The sequence below is a fragment of the Excalfactoria chinensis genome, chromosome 1, assembly GCF_039878825.1.
Source record: "Excalfactoria chinensis isolate bCotChi1 chromosome 1, bCotChi1.hap2, whole genome shotgun sequence".
In the NCBI taxonomy this organism is placed as follows: Eukaryota; Metazoa; Chordata; class Aves; order Galliformes; family Phasianidae; genus Excalfactoria; species Excalfactoria chinensis.
Window position 1 is genome coordinate 102,773,037 of NC_092825.1, and position 21,933 is coordinate 102,794,969.

At 37.9% G+C, this 21,933-nt stretch overlaps 1 protein-coding gene across 2 annotated transcripts in view; it reads right to left on the reverse strand.

The window, feature by feature from the left end:
- Positions 1 to 21,933, reverse strand: part of DSCAM (DS cell adhesion molecule) — a 424,636-nt gene that overhangs the window by 134,080 nt on the left and 268,623 nt on the right. For both annotated transcript variants that reach the window (XM_072332968.1, XM_072332974.1), the window contains exons 7-10: positions 21,571 to 21,867; positions 20,479 to 20,754; positions 7,676 to 7,954; positions 55 to 174 (exon numbers count right to left, since the gene is read on the reverse strand). In XM_072332968.1, the coding sequence (XP_072189069.1) occupies positions 55 to 174; positions 7,676 to 7,954; positions 20,479 to 20,754; positions 21,571 to 21,867 (972 nt within the window). The remainder of the gene's footprint in view (positions 1 to 54; positions 175 to 7,675; positions 7,955 to 20,478; positions 20,755 to 21,570; positions 21,868 to 21,933) is intronic.

Below are 21,933 nucleotides of genomic sequence, written 5' to 3' on the forward strand. Positions count from 1 at the left end.
CAGTAAATAAACTAAAATAGAATTTGCTCCCATTGATCATAAAGAGAAACATACCTTTTGAGTACTTCCAGACAATGGTAGGAACAGGATAACCCTCTGCAGAGCAGTTGAGAATTACAGCTTTCCCATATATCCCATCCTGATCACTTGGCTGAACCACAAACCTAGGGGGAACTGCAGGCGGAAGCAAAAGAAGCAGTGAGAATTTGCACAAAACTTAAAAAGCAGCTTTTTGATGATCCAGTGACATAGTTGGCTATATGAAATTATTTACTTACTGTCAAAAAAATAATGCATTTCTTGCCAAAGGTAACAAAAGCACTAGTATTGATAGGGTATAAGTTAATAAAAATCTCATTGTAGGAGAGGTTACGAAGTAGAGTAACAGACAAACCAGGGTGTCATAAGCAGAAAATAAATACTTTCTAATAAATGGAGAGGTCTGACAGACGTCAAAGTACAATTTAAGTTTTCTGTGTTTTTTTTCTTTCTTTCTTTCTTTCTTTCTTTCTTTCTTTCTTTCTTTCTTTCTTTCTTTCTTTCTTTCTTTCTTTCTTTCTTTCTTTCTTTCTTTCTTTCTTTTTTCTTTTTAACAAATGTGAAATTATTATATTTATTGCTGTCAAACATTTCAGCTTTCCAATCAGATGCCACCCTCATAAACAAAAATCATAGTTGTGTTAACTCATGACAAGTAAGCACCAACCACAAAGTCCTAGCAGCAATGGTCGTGAGCAATCACCCACCTTATTTTGACTATCTACTCTGAGAAAACATTCACTTTGGTAGCTCAGTTCTCATTGTCCTATATTCAATTTATCATTAAACACAAAGGATTTCCAAGTATTTTTTATTTTCCAAAGCAGGCAAAATGTATAATTAGTTGTACAAATATATTTGATTTAATACTAAGTATGAAGGCATCAGCTCATTTCACCTAAAGAGCTGTAAATAAATTACTGCATCAGCTCATTTCACCTAAAGAGCTGTAAATAAATTACTGTTCCTAGCTTACAAAAAATTGATTACAAGCTACTTATCTACAAATACCACAAGTAAAACAAACAAAACAACAACGACAACAAACACTCAAAAAAACCCAAAACAAAAAAATTAAACAAAAAACCACCAACCCAAATCCCACACCACTTTGATTAACAGATATCATTTAGGTAAAGATAGTGGAGTTCAAGGTGTATGTAGAAATTATATTATATTCACAGAAGTCCATCTTTGTAATAAATTTGCACACACGTAACACATGTATATAGGCTAGCATGCTGACCCTGGCAAAGGACATGTTATTTGGGGAGGAGATACAAGGAAGACTCCATGGCTCATTCACTTTGCATTTCCTCAGCATCCAAAATTGCCCTTGTCTATTACACATTTAAAGATCATGTTGGTTTGCCTAATCACCTTTTAAACTTGCCAATAAATATTACTTTCACAACTTTCTTAGCTAGCAAGTTATAGAAATTTGTTACACACTGTGAAAAGGAGTATTCCTTCCTTTGTGGTTTAACTAGACCTCCACTTAGTTTTAGTGTGTGTCTCCTGCATCCAATAATGGAAGACTTGAAGAACAGTTCTGTTCTCCTATCTACCTCCTTCTTGATTTTGCAGACCTAATTACCTATCATTACATCACCCAGGAGTGAATATGTGTGGTATTCCAATAGACAGAAAGTAATTGAGGTGGAATTGTAGTGAATAATGGGTCAATTCAAGGGCCTAAGGATATTCAGAAATTAAAATTAAGGCAATATATTCAGGTTCTTCTCTTGAGATTATTCTAAGGAAAGAGGACTATCACCCATGTATTGTTAATGTAACTAAAAGCAATTGATTTCACAAAATTATTTGAACTGAATTAAAAGATGTGCTTTCCCTGAAATTGTAAGACATTTTACCCATCTCCTCTGTCCCCCAAAATTCACCTCAGTTGTGTCAGCTTTACAGGTGAATAATTAAAACCAGTGCAAAGAGATAAATGATGATTACTGGATACTTCTATCACGGAAAAGTATAAAGTTTATAATATTTCTTAAAAATTCTCTCTTATAATACAAAATTTTTGAATATTCTTTATTTCCCTCATTTAAAAAACACTTATACATATTCCTCATCTACTCTGCATGACACTGGTTTTATGTAATGTTACACTTTTTCAGGAAATCATTTGATTTTATATTAAATGGGGGGGGGCACAAGGAGAATGTTCTGAAAAAGTTAAGCAAGAGTTTGTATCATGCATATTATGTAATAAAGGAAATAAGACCTTAAATATTATTTGCATTAAAATTATCTGTTTCCATAATGCATTCATCTAATCCTTTTTGGCACATATTGAGGAAAAATGGATAGATGTAAAGGATGTTATTCAATCATTTCTATGGAAACGCATCTTTCCACATCTTCAACACGCTCATGGACTGTAGTTATATGTGTTGCATTCACCTTAAATGATGATAAGCTCTGACCTGGGCTTTTAAGATACTGATTTCATTGTATTCTCTATATATAAGATTTTGCTCTCACATTCTTGTTATCACTAATTGTAATAATTACTTTTAATACAGAATGAGATATCAGAAAGGTAACTACTGAAACTGAATTTCTGAACCAGGCATATGATCAGCGGTCATACTGTTTCCCTTTAGTGCTCCATAAACAGAGTATGTTTGAATCTAGGCAAAAACTCTGCCTTTAGCAGAGGTAACAGCATCAATTTCCACATTCAGTGAAAGTTCAGTCTTCCTTTAGGACTACTTACAGAAGTGTGAACTGCTGCTATGATTTTGAGGACATGTGTCCTTGACTCTTAATATTGCCAATAGAAATCACAAATGATGCTAAACAAAATTACTCATTCAATGATTTTTGATTATTTCCATCTAGGCAAAACCACAGCATTTTTCTGCATATAGAAATGATTAAGAAGTAAAAGGAGATCTTTGTATTTTCTTCCCCGTTGATAGTTTCTAAATTTCACTTTTGGATTAATAATTTCTTCAGTGCTATGTGCTATCAAATTTTGGAAGATGAAGTAGTTTACTACTTGGTAAAGATTTTGATATTTAGCATTAGATTATAAAGCAACATTCACTATTTCATTATCTTAAACGAATTCATTAGCCCTTAAAGAAGACTTTTTATTAAGAACTTATCCAAGTTCATTTGTCTGATGCGCTTAAGTGGAGTTAATGGAGAAATAAAGCAATTAGATTTCTTCTTCATAAAAGTGTGAGCCTCCTCTACCCATTTATAAATGAAACAATCTGAAATAGATCATGAATATGACTGAAGAGTTCTACTTTTACTAACACCTTTGTTTCACCACCCTCTTGAGCCCATAAAGAGGGCATTTGAAATTGTTTTAATACCGAGTTCCTGTTAGGATCTCTCATTTAATACAGGCCATGGGTCTGTGATGAAAAACGAGCTGTTGAATTATTTAGTGTAAGAACAATAAGTTGGCAAATGTAAACTATTTAATGGCTGAATTCAAAGGACCTAAAAAAGGTGTTTTCCATCAGCGTTATGATTAGCAGACTCAAGCTCCCACGCAGGGAAAACAAAGGATGAGAAAAATTACAGTAGGATATAGAAAATTACATAAATACCATATTGCCATATCAAAAGAAGAAAAATGTTTATTTTCCTGTTTAAAACAATCCTGACAAAACATGAGTTGGTACATTAAGAAGACACCACTTATTAATGTCATTTCTGTTTGAAAGAATGGACATTACTAGCTAATTTTATTTTATTTTTTTTTGTGCAAATCCAAAAATTCATTATGACTCGTCTTTATGACTTGTCTTTATGACAGAGATCAGATGACAAACTCAAACTCTCCTTCCCAGGCTTTCAATCTCTGGAAGTGTGTTTGGCTCCCAAGTACAGATGAGTATGTGACAATCAAAAGCAATACTGAAGAGCTCCTAACATAAGCTCCTGCACTGGGCTACTGAAGTAAGTAAAGAAATAATCTATGACATTTACCTAGAACACAATGTTTCATTTTTACAGGGAATATTTGTACTTTACATTGAAATCATACTGTCAAAATGATGGAAGAATTTTAATCAGCCAAAGCAACCACTGATGTGTTAATGAATGCGATCATTAAACACTGTACTTCAGCAAAAAACGAACAGTTATTAAATTTGGTCATTGGACCTAAGGGGTCAATTTAGCTGGTTTAGAGAAACCATTTGCTATGCAGTTCAAGAAGAAGAAGAAGAAAAAAAAAGCCTAGTGGTTTGCATTGATCAGGTTTGTCTAATGAAAAAATTACATAGACAGCAAATCATCCAAGAGTAACCTTCAAAGCTGCAGCAGAGAAAGTAAAGGAATTCTGATATCAGCTGCAACTATAAATCTTTTCCCTGCTTTTCCATCACTGCATTTGCTGCATCTCACCACCTCCAATCATCAGAAAGCAGACTGATACTTTCTATATTCAAGGCTCATAGACTGCTCATTTGGTGCTTAACTACATAATGATATTCAACATTCCTGGCAAGTACAAAATGAAAACACGTTTATGCTTAATGTACTAAATGTATTAAAGGGCATTATTAGATATTTAAAGACCTTATCTCAATTTTAATTTATGATCTTTTCGTTAACAGGAATTTTAACATCACGGTTTTTGCACCCACTGCTATCACTGAATGCTCTGCTCTTGCAGCACCTGCACAATTATAATACATTTACCAGATCTTTCTTTTCAGTTTCCAGCTAAAACATTTTTCACTGGTTTTTATTTCATAATCTTTTCATTCTCATTTTCAGAAACTCTTTCAGAAGTGAAAAAATGTGAAAAAGCATATATATATTTTTAACCTCTCTTTAGAAGACGGTCATAATGAGTAAAGTCTTAATTAATCCTACATGATAGGTATTTGACAGGGAAGATGTTTTCCTGATTTCCATGGGCTTTCAATGACAGAATCCTGTTCTTTCCTTTTTGTTAATAGCATGCCTAGCAAACCAGGAGCGCGAGAATAAATAAAATAATAACGACGTAAGAGTTTTTGAGAAACCTTTCTAGCTTGCCATTCTAGCTCGTAAATTTTTTATGAACTTCCAAGAGGAACTGCAGGCTGGAATCCAGTGCAGCTCAAAATTATGAAAATGAAAGCTCTACTTCCATTCACCTGCAGTTCCTACTTGTACTCCCTGGATGCAGTAAAGAGGGAAGCTTCTCCCACTGTCCATTTAATCAGCTTTTAGAAGATATTACATTTCTTGTTTGCAAAGGAGCTCACATGAGCCTGCTGTCTCTGGAGCTCACCATTATCAGCTGTTTGGTAGTACACTGCATCACACTCAGCAAAGATATTTCTAATCTTTATGTTAAGATTTCATCCTTTCAGCTCCACTGGAGGCATATTCCCCTGTTCAAATGTGTCTGAAATTGGCCAATAAGTTGTTGGAGAGAAATACTGGAAGACCCATGCCCAGAACATGCAGCTAAGACTTATTTCCAGCTCCTCACCAAGAAACCCATGGCAGAGAGAACTGAGGTTTCTCTGATTGCTTCTTAATCCAAGGTGGAAGATCCGCTCAACAGCCTTCTACCCTCACTTTATTTCTCTCACTGTCTTCCATATAACACATGATGTTCTGCAAGGTAGATCTGTGGAAGTTAATCACCTCCTCTGATAGTTAAGGCAGGAAAAATCCAGTCTTGCTGTCTGGTATTTTTAAATCATCTTATTATTGCTTAGTTATTTTTAGACAACACAAAATAACAGGAACGGCTAATGAGAACAGGAGCAGTGACAACAAACCATGAGGTGCCCACAAATTTTAACTGACCAGTGATTGTTTATCTTTTATCATTTTATACTCCTAGCACAATGGTAGTTCAGCATAGACAACAAGAAAATTTGTAGGAATAACATAGGAAATCTACAGAAAAATATGAATGCTAAACAACAGGACATGTGATCAGACAGATAAAATAATAGGGAGAAAACACCGAAGTATTTATGTGACTGTATGGATTCTCCATTCATCTTAGAAATGGATTGGATTTACATGATACTTCTAAGTCTCATTATGTGCTGTACTATAATACAGACTCTCACATATATTGAAAACATGTTAGTTTTCATCATTTTTGAGTACTTGTAGAAAGAAAATGATGACAGGAACTTTGTGGGAGACAGCCATATTCCCTTTGTTTTCTTCATTTAAATTCCACAAGAGGAACTTAAAAGCCATTTCTTCTCCCTTTACTTGGAGAAACACTGTTCAGTGGGTTTAAAAAATGCTGTATTTCCTTTATACTGTATCTAAGAACAAAAAGATGAGAAGGGATCGGAAAACCTGAAGGAGAAATAGAGAAGAAAGTCAAGTATTTACTGATATGTGTATAGTTTGAGTTGGAAGGGGACTAGAAGTGATCACAATTAGCACTCTAATGTCTATATTCTGACCTTTGTGGAATGAGAGAGCTGAAGCAGTTCGATACTGAGGGAAAGAGGTCAGCCCAGGGTTCTGACAGAAAATTCAGGTCAAATGTCATATTATATTTCCCTCTTCCTCTCTGAGTGGGAATTATTATCCCAGATGCATAAGTAAAACTGATTAAGCCATTACCATTTAAACTGAAAGAGAGAGAAGGGCTTAAAGAAGGTTTCTGCAGAGCACTAGCTGGGGTAGAAAGATAAGCAAGAGGGGTAAAATTGAGTAGCCCTTGTAAACTCCAGGACTACTACTCCAGAAAGCTTTTCCTGAGCAAGACATGGTGAAAAGGTACCTTCCATCACCGCCACTGCCAGAAATATATAGGTAATCTTATAGGATGTAGTGATCTTCAACAGGCAGAAATAACCAGGGGCACTTGCAGTATTAGAGTGTATGCCTCTTTACCTTGAGGAGTCTAATGGCTTGGGTGTCAAGAAGGAGATGATGGAGGGAGAAAAGAGTAGTAGCTTTACTTTATTAAAAAGTGAAAAATTAAAAACAGTTTGTAAAGCTTTCAGAAAGAAAAAGAAGTAGGTTTTTTTAATGTGTGCATACTAAGTTTTGCGCACTAAGTTTTAAAATATATCAAAAGTTATACTCTCTAGGGAACTTGGCTGAAGTATGACTTGAAAGGCATAAGATGTGGGAAGTATTTCTCTAAAAGGTCTTCTTCACATGAAATATTTACTTACTGAAGTTCTATATTCACATTTATTCCAAGGAAAAATGTGAAGCAAGCAAGAGCAAATGGATCGTATTATTTGAGTAATAAACACAAACAAGAAAAAGAATGTCAGTATGAATGCTTTGCTTTTATACTGAGGTAATGTTATATGAGAAGCAGTTCTAAATCAAAAATGAGGATAATCAGACTAGAAAAATAACAGAGATTAATTTGATATCCTTTGAAATACTTGATCCCAAGGATCAAGTGGTCTTGCTTCACTAAGTTTGGAAAGTCAGTGCTGTGGCTACCCCATTCACCCTCTGCTTTTCAGGGCTGTTGCTTAATTTCAGATAGAAAAGACTTTTTTTTTGTTTCTGTGCTTCACATCTCTGTGTGATCTCTTTTATGATAAGAAGGATTACCATATTTCCTGTTTTATACTTGCCATCATACAGATGTCATTACAAAATACTGATGAAATCTGCTTAATTGGTGCCTTTCAAACTAATTATGTCTACTTACCTCTCACAATTAATTGGCTTTGGTGCTCCACAGCTGCTGCATCATTTCTAGCTATGCAGGTATAATTCCCATTGTGCATCAGAGAAAGATTAGAAATCCGTAAGGAGCTGGTGAAGTCGATGTTGTCAATGGTCACCCCTAGGCTGGCTGGAATGGGCCTGCCGTCCTTCTGCCAGGTGATGGTGATGGGCAGATCTCCAGAGACAACCACACAGGGAATGAAGACCCTCTGCCCAATGGAGAACCTCGGGAACTCAAAAGGCTGAATAAAAGGAGGAACTGAAACAAAAGAGAAAAGAGGATTTGTTGCAGGTGCGATCTCATTTCTAAAAACACTGTAATGGAACTGGTATTTAGTATGTGCAAAAATACTATCAAATAGCCATAGAACATTGTTTAACTAATAAAAATTACATCTTTTTGCAGATACCTTTCTGAAATAGTCTTTTTCTTGGCTACCAAATGCATTAAGCAGAAGTGAGAAGCAGTGACAGACTAGAGACACAAGATCACCATTGGAAGAATCCTGTGAGAGCAATACGCCCTTCCTCAAAAAAATCCCACTGACAGGTCAGGACTCTGCAGATCTTTCACAGTGGGGTTGCCTAGGTAGTCCAGGATGAGCTCACCAGTTTTCAAAGTCTGGGACAAGGGCTTTGCTTAGGGCCACAGAATAAATCTGAAAGAATTTCCAGATTGCCTATCGAACATGATGAAAGGGTGTGTAAGATTCTAAAACTCTTCCTAGAACTTCTTTCTGTTTCAAGGCGCAATTTTTAATAAGACTGTGTGAAGTTACTCAGTAAAAGGTACAAATAGTATTGATAGGACAGTAAGCTTTAATTAAAACTGACTTCTAAACAGAGGAAAAGTACAAGGTATAAGCTTTTAAGTTGGCATTTAATAATGCCAAGTATATTTTGCTTGACAATGTTTTTTACTCATTTTCCTCATTATTCCATGGCTGAAAAAAGCAACACAAAACATAAAATAGGTACACCTTTTATTCCATCATATGGAATAATTTCTCTTTAATGAAAATATTTTGTTCTCAGGTATTTTCAGTAAAAACAAATAAAACAGTGAGTTGTGTTTAATAAACAAAGCAGGAAGTAATGGAGAAACCCCGCTTTCTCCCAGCTGTTTGAAATATTTGCCAAAAATCACGCAGCTTGGGAATCAAATACACACCAACTGTAGAAGTCTGAACCTTCTCCCAGTCTCAGGGGAGCACTCTAAGAACCAGGGCATTGATTGATCTGATAGATTTCTGTCAGTCTCTCCTGAGGGAACTATAAAACCAGTTTTGCAGTCAATACTCAGATACTCATTTATTAAAAGAGAAGGCTCTTAGAGGTTATGTATCTTAGAAATAGGAGTGCAATTCCTGTTCTTGACCGAGACATTGCTTGTATACAGTCCATAGTACACCTGAACATCTTTAATAGGAAAGTTCAAAGGACATCCATAGAGAAACATTTATACTGCTGTATATTAGCTAGCTTCAGAAGAAAATAGAGCTGGTGGCTTTATCTACTTCTTCTTCTTTTGTCCTGACACCCTTTAGCAAAATTAAAACTTTCTTTTCCAGAAACTGAAGTAGAGAAGAAGCAGAAAAGCTCTCCAAAATGGTTGCAATGTATGCCACCTCATTTACTTTCTTAGCAGCATCTGTACTCCTCTGCCAGTGTCCTATTTCTGGATGGCAGGGACAGATATTTGTAATTATTATTATGGTAGTTTGATGCGGTTACTTTTATCACTGCACTTGTAGCTCCTCTTCCATTCATGAAGAAAGTGATATCAAGGCCTCCGAAGGGCAAAGGCACTGTTCAATGATGTACACCGGTGTATGTGAGTGTAATATTGCAAGAGGATTTAAACTTTGCTGTTTCCAGAATAAGCCTCAATGCCATTTGAAGAGGAGATGTTATAGCAGTGCATGTCTGTCACAAAGAGGTTAAATCATGGTTCAGATCTACAGATGCAGTGTAACAGCTTCTTCTTACAGGCTTTCTGTCACATCTTTCTTTTTCTCTTAGGATCTAGTGTTACATAGAGTGACAAAATATCTGCCTGATTCTTCTAATTGCTCTAGTCCACCTAATACATTCATGTGACAGATCATTCAGTCATTGACAGATCATTTTGCACACCACAGTACCAAGAAGGACATAAAACTCTTAGAGTGTGTCTAAAGGAGAGCTACAAAGATGGTGAAGGCTCTGAGAGCAATTTGTGTGAGGTGCAGCTAAGGCCCCTTGGTGTGCTCAGCCCACAGCAGAGGAGCTGATGGGGAGGCCTGATGGCAGCTATAGTTCCTCAGCTGAGCTCTGCTCTCTGACAGCAACAGCGCCCAAGGGAATGGCATGGAGCTGTGCCAGGGGAGGGGCAGCTGGGGGTCAGGGAAAGGGGCTGCACCACAGGGTGGTGGGCATGGAACGGGATGCACAGGGCTGTGGGCATGGCCCCCAGTGCCAGAGTTCAAGGAGTGTCTGGACAGCGCTCTCAGGCATAGGGGTTTGATTTTGGGTGGATCCAGGAGCTGGACTTGGCAATTCTTGTGGGTAACTTTCAACTTGGGATAGGTCGTGATTCTAGATTCCTTGTGCATCAACAGAAAACAGACAAATTTACTTCAGTATACATTGACACAGTTTGCAATGCAAGTAGGAATGAGAAATTTTTAGTACCGGGCTGTCAGGAGGTTTTGACATGTTTTCGCTTGCTAAGTGCAGCTATCTGCTAAATGGACCCCCTGCACTGACTGTATTAGCCAGCACATCTCTGCTGCACATTTCTTTAAATTCTTCTATCTAGGCATCATTACCAAAGGACAAGCTAGAATTCAGAACAGAGTAGCAAATTGTTTCAGTACTTTCTGCTGAGTATATAACAGATTTGAACTTATTCTTCATAGACAAAATTGTAGCAGGAGTAAGAGAATGCACTTCTCAAGGACTGTTCAATGCATCTTGGCCCTCCAGCTCCACAGTGAAGAAAACCACGAGAAAGATCAGTAAGTCATATTGAAGTATTTTTTTTCCACAAAATATTGATTGGCAAGGCTGCATTTACTGACTCTAAAATTCAAGCAACAGCCTTCAGAGCATTTCATATATTGGCTAAAATATTTATAGGCAGCACATTTTCCCTCTGCCCAGGTTTTTAAGATACTGAGGACACCAACATTTATTTCTGCCTTGTAAGATATAATGTATATTCAACCTGCAGCAGCTTGCACTCCTGACAAGGAGGTTATTTTGAAAAGCAGTGTGAAATTTAAAATCAGTACTTTTAAAAAAAGTAAATAGTCAAGGGATAACTTCAAAGTATGGAATAATGATTTTCAGCTGCAGTATTTACTATTTTGGGTTGATAACAGCAGATTCTAGCAGGAAGACCTGACACAGGTCTTCTTGCTAATTTTAAGATGGGGAAAAATCACCAAAAATCACTTATTAAAAGCACAGAAAGAGACCAAAACACAGCTGAAGACATTTAAATCAAAAGCTGCCATATGTATTTCTGAAGTAAAAAGCTGACATAAACAATTCAAAAAATCTGGCTTGATTAATCAGCATATTTTGAAAATTTTTGGTAAAATAAAGCTGTACAAAAAGCACAACAAAAGTAGGATGGATGTAGACTACTTCAAATCTTAGAGAAAAGTTACCATAGGACAGACATACATATTTCAAATACTTTAAGGTGTATCATAGTATTTTCCTTTCCTACGTGTAGCTTTTGTTTCACCATATCTCAAAGCTTCTATTTGATTTTGTTTGTTAAATTATTTTCTTCATATAACATATATAGAAGGGGTTATATGTACATGTGTGTTGTGTATTTGAAAGGGGTGTTTCTTTCTTTACTCACAACAGTCAAAAGAGTGACAATCTGTGCTCTATGCAATGAAGTGAAATGGCTTGGGGATGCTTTATTGACGAGTGCTTGAATTAAGTGTCTATTTTAAAAAGAGGATTATGGGCCAGTCTAATTACTGTTAATGCATAAGATTTAAATGATGTTCTTGTGCCCTAGCAACATCTCCTGGGCCTCTGGGAGATAAGTGTCAATGAAGGCTTCCATGATGCTCTCCATTAGCAAAGGAATATCCTTAATTTCTTGCCCTCTGTTTCGTGGGAGTTATGTTGGAAGAAACTGCTCAGATGATTCACTAAAACAGAACATCCTGCAGATGCCTTCTCTCCTGCAGCAGTCTTGTGAACACACCATTGCTCTCTTGTGGCTCTCCACAGTAAAATAAAAGTTGTTCTTCTGTTTATCACTAGAAACTGCTCTCCAGTGGATTTTCATGCAGTAACACTTTTGGAGGAGCTGTGCCCACACTATCACATAACTTTAGCAATGACTACACACAACACTGGTAAAATTGGCTGATGCAAAATAATAGCTATGAACTATGTAGGTCACTCTGAACGTAACATCTCTGATTTATTTCCATGGAAACTACAACACATACAAAGAGCACAATAACACTCTTTTATAGAGTAAATTCGCAGCCTTAAAACACTATTTGGTGGCACAGTCACCACCATTAGCCATGTTTTTTCACCAGTGGTGAACAAGAGTCTGCATGTCACACTCATAATAATCTGCATCAGCAGAGAAGACCTACTGTCACTGATGAAATGCATTACCCACTACCTCACTGTGCTTGCATCCATTGTTAGGTCTTCATAAACATTCAGCGGGTGTCAATGAATGTCAATGGGTATCATTTTTTCTTTATGGCACACCTTTGCTTCATACACAGTATTCACTTCATATGCCATTGTGTCAGACTGCCCTTCTGCTGCCATCTGTCACACAGTAACAAAATGTAATGTAATACTGGTGGGAAGGTTCAGACTCTACTGCCATCCCACCAGCATCCACCTCTGACACTGTGGGCAACATTATAAAATAGGAAGGATTACTTTCAGAGCAGCCCTTATATAGAAGTTCTCAAAGCAGCCATGTAAACCAAGATTTCATGCACTAGGACTGCAAAAGCCAAAACTACTTCGTATTTGCACAGATCCTAGTCATGATTTAGCCAGCTTCTGACTGTTCCACCTAAACATCTCCATCCCTTGTGGGTGATGATCTCAGCAATTGCACACAGCCCATGAAGCACTGGATTCTTCTGCTTCTCTCTTTTATTTACTGGGCTTTATCAGTAGGGCACATCTTTCACTGAACTGTCTGTCAACGGCATTTACTGATCTGAGACACACAGTGTGCTCCCTTGCTGGCTGCTAACACACCCTGGTTTGAAAAGAGAGAATACTGTTATATTCTAGAGGCCTAAATGGATGCACTGGAAATAAAAGAACCAAATCACTATCTGTAATGTCTCCGTTGTTCACAATGTTTCCATATATTTGCAGGTTCATCAGTTACCAGAACTGACCCAATATCAAAAGTTCTTCCAAATCTTACCACAACAGTGTCACGGAGCAAATATTGCCATGCACCTCCCCCAGTCTCAGTTCCCACTTCTCCTCTTCGCAATACAACACTGCTAACACACGCTCCCTGATACTGTTCTGAGAGCTCCCTCAAAATAAGAGTGCAGTTAAAATGCCATGTAAAAGCAAGAGTGCTTCACCTATCTATCAGATCACCCCATTTTAGCCTGTACTGTGAGGGGAAAGATCATGCCCTTTAAACCTAGGATGGTGGTAGCTATTTTCTCTGCCCAAGGGTATACATTTGCTTATGCATTTTTTAAAGAGGAAACATTTTTTCGTTGTGGCAACAGGGTAACAGCTGCAAGAGTATAGTAACACAACAAGCTGTCACATTCATTGTTGAAGTGCCCTGTGATAAAAAGCCCATCTTGCAGGCTATGCATTATCTAGAAGCACTTACTCAGTCCACTACTTTTCCTTCGCTTTTAGAACTTTGTTCTGAGCTATTGCTCTTATTTAGCCCCTATGTGATCTTAAGTGATCTCTGTCCTCAGATAACACTCTGAAAAGGTGAACACAACTCAATCACTGAAGCCAAAAGTTAAAGATTTGGAAGAGAGAGGACCTAGCAAAAGGACATCATGCTTTGAAAATTATTCCAATGTGTAGTTTGTCTGGCTTCATACTAACTTCTCCTTCACCAGTATTCCGTGACTGTACACAAGGAGCTGATTTTACATCATCCCTCTGTTACCACAGTGTTGATGTCCTCTTTTCTGTACATCCTTTGTACTATGAACTGATTTCAACTTAGGGCAGCATACCCCATACTTCCACTATTGTGTTCATGCACACTCACTTTCTATGTATAATTACTATCTGGACTTACACGCATTGCTAATAACACAAACCATCTTGAAATAAAATGATTAGCATTTTAAGAACAATTCTAACAAATGTATATAAAAGTATTTCAGATATAAGTGAATGCAAAAAAGATCAAGAGTGTGGCTTTTTCCAAACTCAGGCTAAAGACATCTGCACAGAAAAACAGGAGAGTATTAAAGTTTAAATATACAGATAACTCTTGAACTCTTATTCAAGTACTAAGGCTTATTCCATACTGTTTTCTGAGGAGGACTTTTAAGTGGATTTTTGCAGGACCTTTTGCATGACTTGACACCCATTCTCATCACACAGTGCTTTTCTGATTTCTGCATATACCTTGCATATATGCACAAAGCTGAATTCACACTTCATCTAATCCACACTGTAGATAGCAAGAAGCCTAAAGAAATTAGCAGATTGTTTGATGACAGCATGCACCATGGTCCAAAGGACCAATGAGATTCCCTCTTGGAGATTTTCCCCTCCCGTGTCTGCAGTTTTCAGTACTCAGAAGAGCCCACTTGGAACTGATCTGCAATTCAAATCCACCAATACCATTTTACATATTAGGAAAAGATGGATGCTTCCTGGGAAAAATGCAGAGAATCTATTCAAATCGTTGCAAAACCAACTGCTTTTAGAAATAGCCTCTGTTAGGTTTTCATGTTTTCTAAAACAGGATGATACAATTTCTTGCAGTTCACAACAGGTGAAGTGCTATCACTTCACCATCAGATAATAAGATACTTTCTGAATCAATGGCACACCACAATCTCTGCAAGATCAGAAACAGCAGTGCCACGCTTTTCTTTCTTTCTTTTTTTTTTTTTTTGATGCTGCACCCTTCCTCACAGGGGCTTCTTTATCAATTAATGTCTGAGAAGTGTGAATAGCAGCAGGCTGCTTATATGAGAAGTGGGTCTCACGAGACAGATGAAAAGAAAGTCATCACTTAATACTGATGGCTTTTACTGTAGCTGAGAAAACTATAAATCACATAACCAAAAAAAAAAAAAAAAAAAAAAAAAAGGAAGATAATGACTCACTTCTGCTTTTAAAATGTTTCCACGTCCAATAAATGCTGTAGCATTGATGTTGCTATTATTATTCTACCACCTTGCTACTAGAAGGGCTGTTTTTCAGTGGAAATATGAAACTTACAGATGGGGTGTGTAATATAACCTCTTGTTTTGTTTGACAACTCTTCCCATTTTAAGACTGCTTTTATTTGCTTGCAATTTGACTTTTGTTTGGATAGCACTTTTCCAGGCCAGGTGTCTGCCTCATGCTGAGTCATTTCAGCTGGAAGGTTGCAGATACAACAGTCTGGTCACTTCTGAGAATAGGCAGAGAGAGCTGAAATATAAGGATATACTGCATTTTCATCCTACCTTAAAAGAAAGACAAAAAATAAAAAGCCATTGAGAGAATCTGAGTAGTCCCACCACAGTTTTCATGTTCACAAGTATCAGGTGCTCTTGCTGTTCCTATGGAAAGTCATCAAAAGAGTGCCCAAATTTGAATGTACAGAGCAATAGTGGAGATCGCAGGGCCAAGAAAGCAGAAAGAGAAACCAGCCACTTTTCTGGGCATGCAGACAGCAGCAGCAAGCAATGGTGCAGAAACTCAGAATAAGAAAAGGGACTTGCAGATTTGGATTTAGGAGCAGAAAGGCAAAAGTTGGGATCAGGCTTGTAATGGGATTCAAGAGATCATGGAGACTGGTAAAGTGAAGTTGGAAAATGGCTGGGAATGTGAAGTTGGAACAAAAAGGCATTGCAATGAGATAGACAACTGTCAATGAGTGAAGACCACACAAAGGAGAGAGAGACTAGAAGCCAGTGGAGATGCAGAAAATGAAGACTGGCAATAAGTAGAGAGGCTTACCGGTGGCTGAGAGGAATGCAGGGAGCTCTGAAGGGTAAAGCCACTACTGAGTCATGAGAACAAGGTGCTAGGAAAATAAAGGCTGAGATGAGAAAGATGTGGAGGGCAGACTGATTTTGGAATCCAGAGCAGAAGAGTCAGGATTAGGACAAGCTGGAGGCAGGTCATACTTAGGAGAAATGAACACAAAAGCCCGCGTCTTCTCCAGAATATTCTTATATTCATAGGATATCAGCCTGTAACAGTCTTCTGCTGTCAGCAGATGTATAAGAACTTCACTGGCAAACCACTAGAGCTGGGTGAAATAAGGACAGAGAAACTAGTGCTACCAATTTTGTTCTTGGCAAGGACCTGGGCTGTATCCTTAGCAAGGCTAGTCTTGATGAGTACTTTTAAGGATGTCAGTAAAAGCTGTTTCCATTTTCAGAAGGAGAAGAAGAGGGTGCTCAGTTTAGTCTACAAAGAAGCTAAAAGGAAACTGCATTTAACACAGGCCAAAGTAAAACACACTGAAAGGTGATTTCAGTTGCAAAGGCAAGCACCTGACAGGTATGAAATATCAGAAATTCAGTATGAAAGTAGACCATAGCCTCATCCATTTATGTATGCATTACAGTGTGGGTAGATTTCATCACTGTTGTCAGAGCTCAGAGCTGGCCAATTCATTTTTCTAAATGAAAAAAATAAATGCCAAGAAGGCTTGATTTCCAAAATGCTTCTTTAGGACTCAGGCACAGTTCCAACAGTGCTGTGTCTGCCAAGCAGAAACCTGCTTATTTTCCTGCCAGCACATCCAGTTTCCATCAGTTAGTTTACAGGATTGCTAGCTTCCACGATCCAGATTCAGAGAGAGAAAATGGACAGGCAAGGGATGGAGAGAATGGCATGCCACATATCTCTGGCCCAGTCATTTGGCAACTGCAGGCCTCTAGGGTATGTGCCCATGTGGTCAAGAATATCAGATCTACCTAAAAAATGCTGCAGCAGATTTAATGTGGTTTTGAATTGATTATTCTCATCAACAGTTCAAAAAAGTAGGTGCCTCAAGGTCAAATAATATAGAGATGAGATGCCCAGCTTCAAGCTTTTGGCCTCCTGACAGCCTGCCAGGTACAGAGCAAAACTCTGGTTCTCTGTCAGTCAGGACTTCATTCTGAAGTTTGTTGTGAAACTTTCTTTTCCATCTGAAGAATATCTTCAAGAACTTGCTTTCATTTGGATACTTATAAATATCTCAAAATTATAAATATCTCAAATTGCCCAAATTCTGAATCTACCTTTGTCACAGATCTCTGACATGATGCTAATTAAATGACTTCAGTTCATCTTTCCCAGCACGTAACCAGTCTGGATAATGGGATTTGTTTAAGTAAGACAAAGAACTTGCAGAAACAAATTTATTTCAATGGGAGCAGTGCTTTGAACATATAAATGCTATGCAAAAGAAAGTAGATTGGAAATAAAAATTAAGCTTCTGAAATTGAATATAAAAATGTGTAGATAAAAGTTTAGTCTTTGCCACAGCTGCCATTTTCTGAAGAGATCCTTAATGGCCAGGTGGGTTTTGAAAAGGAACTCAGTTATGAAGTACTCTGATACCACCGAGATGATCAGTTCAGAAGAACTCATGAGGAAACAGGTAATTACATCATCAGAACAGAACATGAAGGAAATAAAATACAAAGCCACAATTCATTCAGTATCACCTATTCTGAATCACCAGTCAGGGGTCATCCAGGAAGCTTGTAGCAGAAATGAGAACAAACTAAAGGAACCACAGTGCTGATCACAGGCAACAATCCTCCCTCTGTTTCTCTGGAGAATAAGTAAGTGGAGTGATAATATGAGAAGCTGAACTATAAAATAAAGAGATTTGGGCACTGTCATTAACTCCCCTTACAATGTCAAATCTCAGAATTCTTCTAAATTCCTGTATGCAAGCAGAATAGTTTATTTCTTGGAATAAAGTGTGTCAAAACTCATCACTTGGGAAAAGGAAGGAAGGAAGGAAGGAAGGAAGGAAGGAAGGAAGGAAGGAAGGAAGGAAGGAAGGAAGGAAGGAAGGAAGGAAGGAAGGAAGGAAGGAAGGAAGGAAGGAAGGAAGGAAGGAAGGAAGGAAGGAAGGAAGGAAGGAAGGAAGGAAGGAAGGAAGGAAGGAAGGAAGGAAGGAAGGAAGGAAGGAAGGAAGGAAGGAAGGAAGGAAGGAAGGAAGGAAGGAAGGAAGGAAGGAAGGAAGGAAGGAAGGAAGGAAGGAAGGAAGGAAGGAAGGAAGGAAGGAAGGAAGGAAGGAAGGAAGGAAGGAAGGAAGGAAGGAAGGAAGGAAGGAAGGAAGGAAGGAAGGAAGGAAGGAAGGAAGGAAGGAAGGAAGGAAGGAAGGAAGGAAGACAGCACAAACATTAGCAATACCATGAAGCAAGCCATGGCTGACTAACCAGCCTGGAGGTGTTCAAGAAACATTCAGATGTTGTACTGAGGCACATGGTTTAGTGGGAATATTGGTAATAGGTGGCCAGTTGGACTGGATGATCTCAGAGTTCTTTTCCAACCTTGATAATCCTATCTTATATGAATAATTCTTATATGAATAATTCTTCAATCTGCTAATAAGTTGGATAAAATCACGATGTGTTTATGGAACAAAATAATATATAACCATTTTGGCAAACACTGTGCAGTACTAACCTCCAGCTATGGAACCTTGAGAACTTTTCAGGTTTATAAATACAAAGCTCAGCTTTGGTATTCTGAGCTTAGAATATGAGGTCAGAAAAGTAACCTCTTTAAATAATAACTTGGCAAGGACTAGGTGCTGAAACACCTAGGACACTTTCTATAGCCAACTTTTGCAACTCCAGAGCAATACATACGATCCCCACTGACATGTCTGCTTTGCAATTGCAATTCACATTGCAATTCACTGTTCACACTGCAACTTGCACTGCTCCGATGAATCTGCCTTGCAGACCACATGCAGGAGAAGGCTGTATCACAGGTACAGTGGCACTCTTTGAATGAATCACATTTTTTATTAGTCATTCAGAGCACACACAGTCACCTTCAGATTTCTGACCTGCAAACAGCCCTGGCAGAATAAGGCAGAATATCTTCAAGCCACAGGATGCAAAATCACTGATAAAAAGGGATAATCATTGATGGTACTGACCAGTTTGCTTTCTAGGGTCGAACTGTCAAGTTTGAAATCTGTAACCTAATGGAAGTAACAACAACATTGTGGTTCATGTTCCCAGTGACTGGTAACTTTTTTATATGACTGCTCAAGCCAAGGATGGACTGCTGGATTATTTTACATGGCTACATTCTTCATTATCATCACTTGAACAAAGGTATCATTTAAGAGGCAGCATTCCTCACCAGATTTACCACAGTAAATTCTCAGTGCAATAGTAACACAATTACTAATTCAGCTCCCTTAATAGATTTGCAATGTTTTTGTGACTTCAAGCAAGATACCAGATGCGTGAAAATAAATGGTTACATTAGCTTCTCATGATACATGATATGATCGGTGGTCCTGTTGGTCTCAGGTGTATGAGATGTTACGTCTTTCACAGAACAAATTGCTAGTGGCTTAAGGCTAATCCCCCGACCTCTTGAAATAATTAGCACTTACTTCAGTCCAGATTGAAAACAAGAAAAGGCTAAACAAACCAAAGAGAAAGAAAATAAAGGCTCAGATGTCTGTAACAAAGCAATTTTACTTGTTATCTCTGTTTCTTATCTGAGAACAGATGCAGAAATTGACCCTTCTTCTTCCCCTCTCTCTACCACCAGAAGAAAAAGAGCCAAGAAAAAGCTCCAAAGAACTTCAAGACTGGTGAAATTACACCCCAATTCTTCCCACAGGCTTTGATGGGGTGGACTGTATAGTGGTCCTGTTGCTCAAAACCAAGTGCAACTGCAGTCAGGTTTTGTGTCTTTTGTGGCCTTGTGAATAGGTCTGACCATAACCAAGATCGAAACAGCCTGAACATAATGCTAGGAAAATTTTTGTTCTCATTTATTTCTGAAGCCGTTAAGGTTATCCTAATTTGGGACTATGATAATAGATTTTAAACATCATGTTAGAATTTAAATTCACATTTATTTATAGTACTAACTTTCTACAGCATTAATGACAGTCAGAAAAACCTGCATAATAACCATTAACGTTTGTAGTTCCTTTCTCTGTTTATTGACAGAAAAACATGCTTCAAAATTCTCATCTTGTTTGAAGTTAGAAAGCTATTGACTAATGAAAATGCAGAATTAGCCACTTATCAGAAAAAAGTCACCAGTGAAATTTAGGTCACAAAATATTTATTCATTTGCTGATCAAATTGCTGTTGTGAAAACTGCCAATAGAAAGCTTGGTTCTGTACAGTCTCCCATTAAGAAAAAATAATCTGTCAACTGAATAAAGGAGGGTAAAAATCAAGAGAGACCAAGAAATAGTGCCTGATTATTATCTGTGTCGTCATTAAAAATGAACAGAAATCCAGATTAAATGTCTTGAGGATTCATTACCTAACTGCCAAGACAATCTTACATGCACTGTCTTGCATTTCACACAGCCATTACCCCAGCTCTAGTTCTCCAAGTTACCCTTACCTTTCACTGTCACATGAACGCTCTGGCTAGTGGACAGCTGGGGCTGAACGAGGACATTACATGTGTATTCACCCTCATCTACCTCCTTCTGCACATCTGAAAGCTTCAGTGTCCCATTGTTCTCAAAAGCCACTTGTCGATGGTTAAAGGGTAGCAGGTTAGAGTTCTTGTACCACTTGATGGAGTAATATGGGTAGCCTATTACACGGCAGTGGATGTAGGTGTCCCGTCCTGCTATTGCTGTGATGTTTTTCATTGGTCGAATACTTGCTGGCCCTGAGAAAGCAGAAAGGAACTCATGAATATAAGCACATTTGTTTGAGAAAATAGACTTTTTTTTTTTTTTTTCCCTGAATATACCAATGTTAATGACATTTACAGATGCAGCTTGCACAACACTTCTCAGTATTTGACAGTTTCTGCTTTTAAGAGCCACTTAAGCAGTTTCCCTAATCTTTGTGTGCTCTAGTTTTCCCTCACCCTGCAGCATACATACTAATTATGTGGGGGTATATGTTTGCATTATCCAACATTTGTCTGATAAAATCTTTGCTGCATTACAAATTAAAAGTCTGACGATGATTTAATTAATGTGAAATACTAACACTGATACAAAGCTAAAATCCTGTTACACATGAGAACACTGACAAAGTTAGCATTTATTTTGACATATATGAAGTATAATACCATGAGGATGGGTATTATGCCATGTAAAGCTAGAAATGCAAGATAAAGTACAGTATACATGAATAATTACAATGAATGTTGGACAAGTAAAGGAGGAAAGAAAAAGAAGAAAACATGCACAGCAGGACTAAAGTAAAGAAAATGCGAATTAGTAATGATGAGTATATGAAAAAGAGACTACAGAACACAAAGAGGAATCTTCCAAAGTTTAACCATATCATACGCTTTCTGGGTCTGGGAAGGCAGGGTGGGAAAAAAGAGGGGAGGAAGAAAAGGAGAGGGAAAACAGTAAGTTTTTGGTTTAAGGTTTTGGCATTCCAAGACTCTTTTCAACACATGCAACAATCTTTTTCTCCACTACAATGAGTTATGTGTGTTTTTTTGAGGAGCTGATTTGACAAGCACCTCTTACGTTTATTCGAGCCTGGTACAGGACGACTCCAGCAGAGTTGTTGGCAGTACAGCGATAAACTCCACCATCTCGGACCTGAGTGTTAGAGATGTTCAGGTAACTGACCACATTCCCTTCAGAGGTGATAATCTGGCTGATACGATGACTGCCATCCTTCACAATGGGATCTTCATCCAGTGTCCAAGTGATGGTAGGCAGGGGGGTCCCCTTCACATTGCACATGAGGGAGACTGGCTCGCCTGGACTCACCACTTTCTCGCTGAAGGCAGAAATTATTTTGGGAGTACCATCTGCCAAGGGAGAGAAAAGGAAGGGAATACTTACATGCTGTTCCCTCTATCCTGAAGCTTGTTACA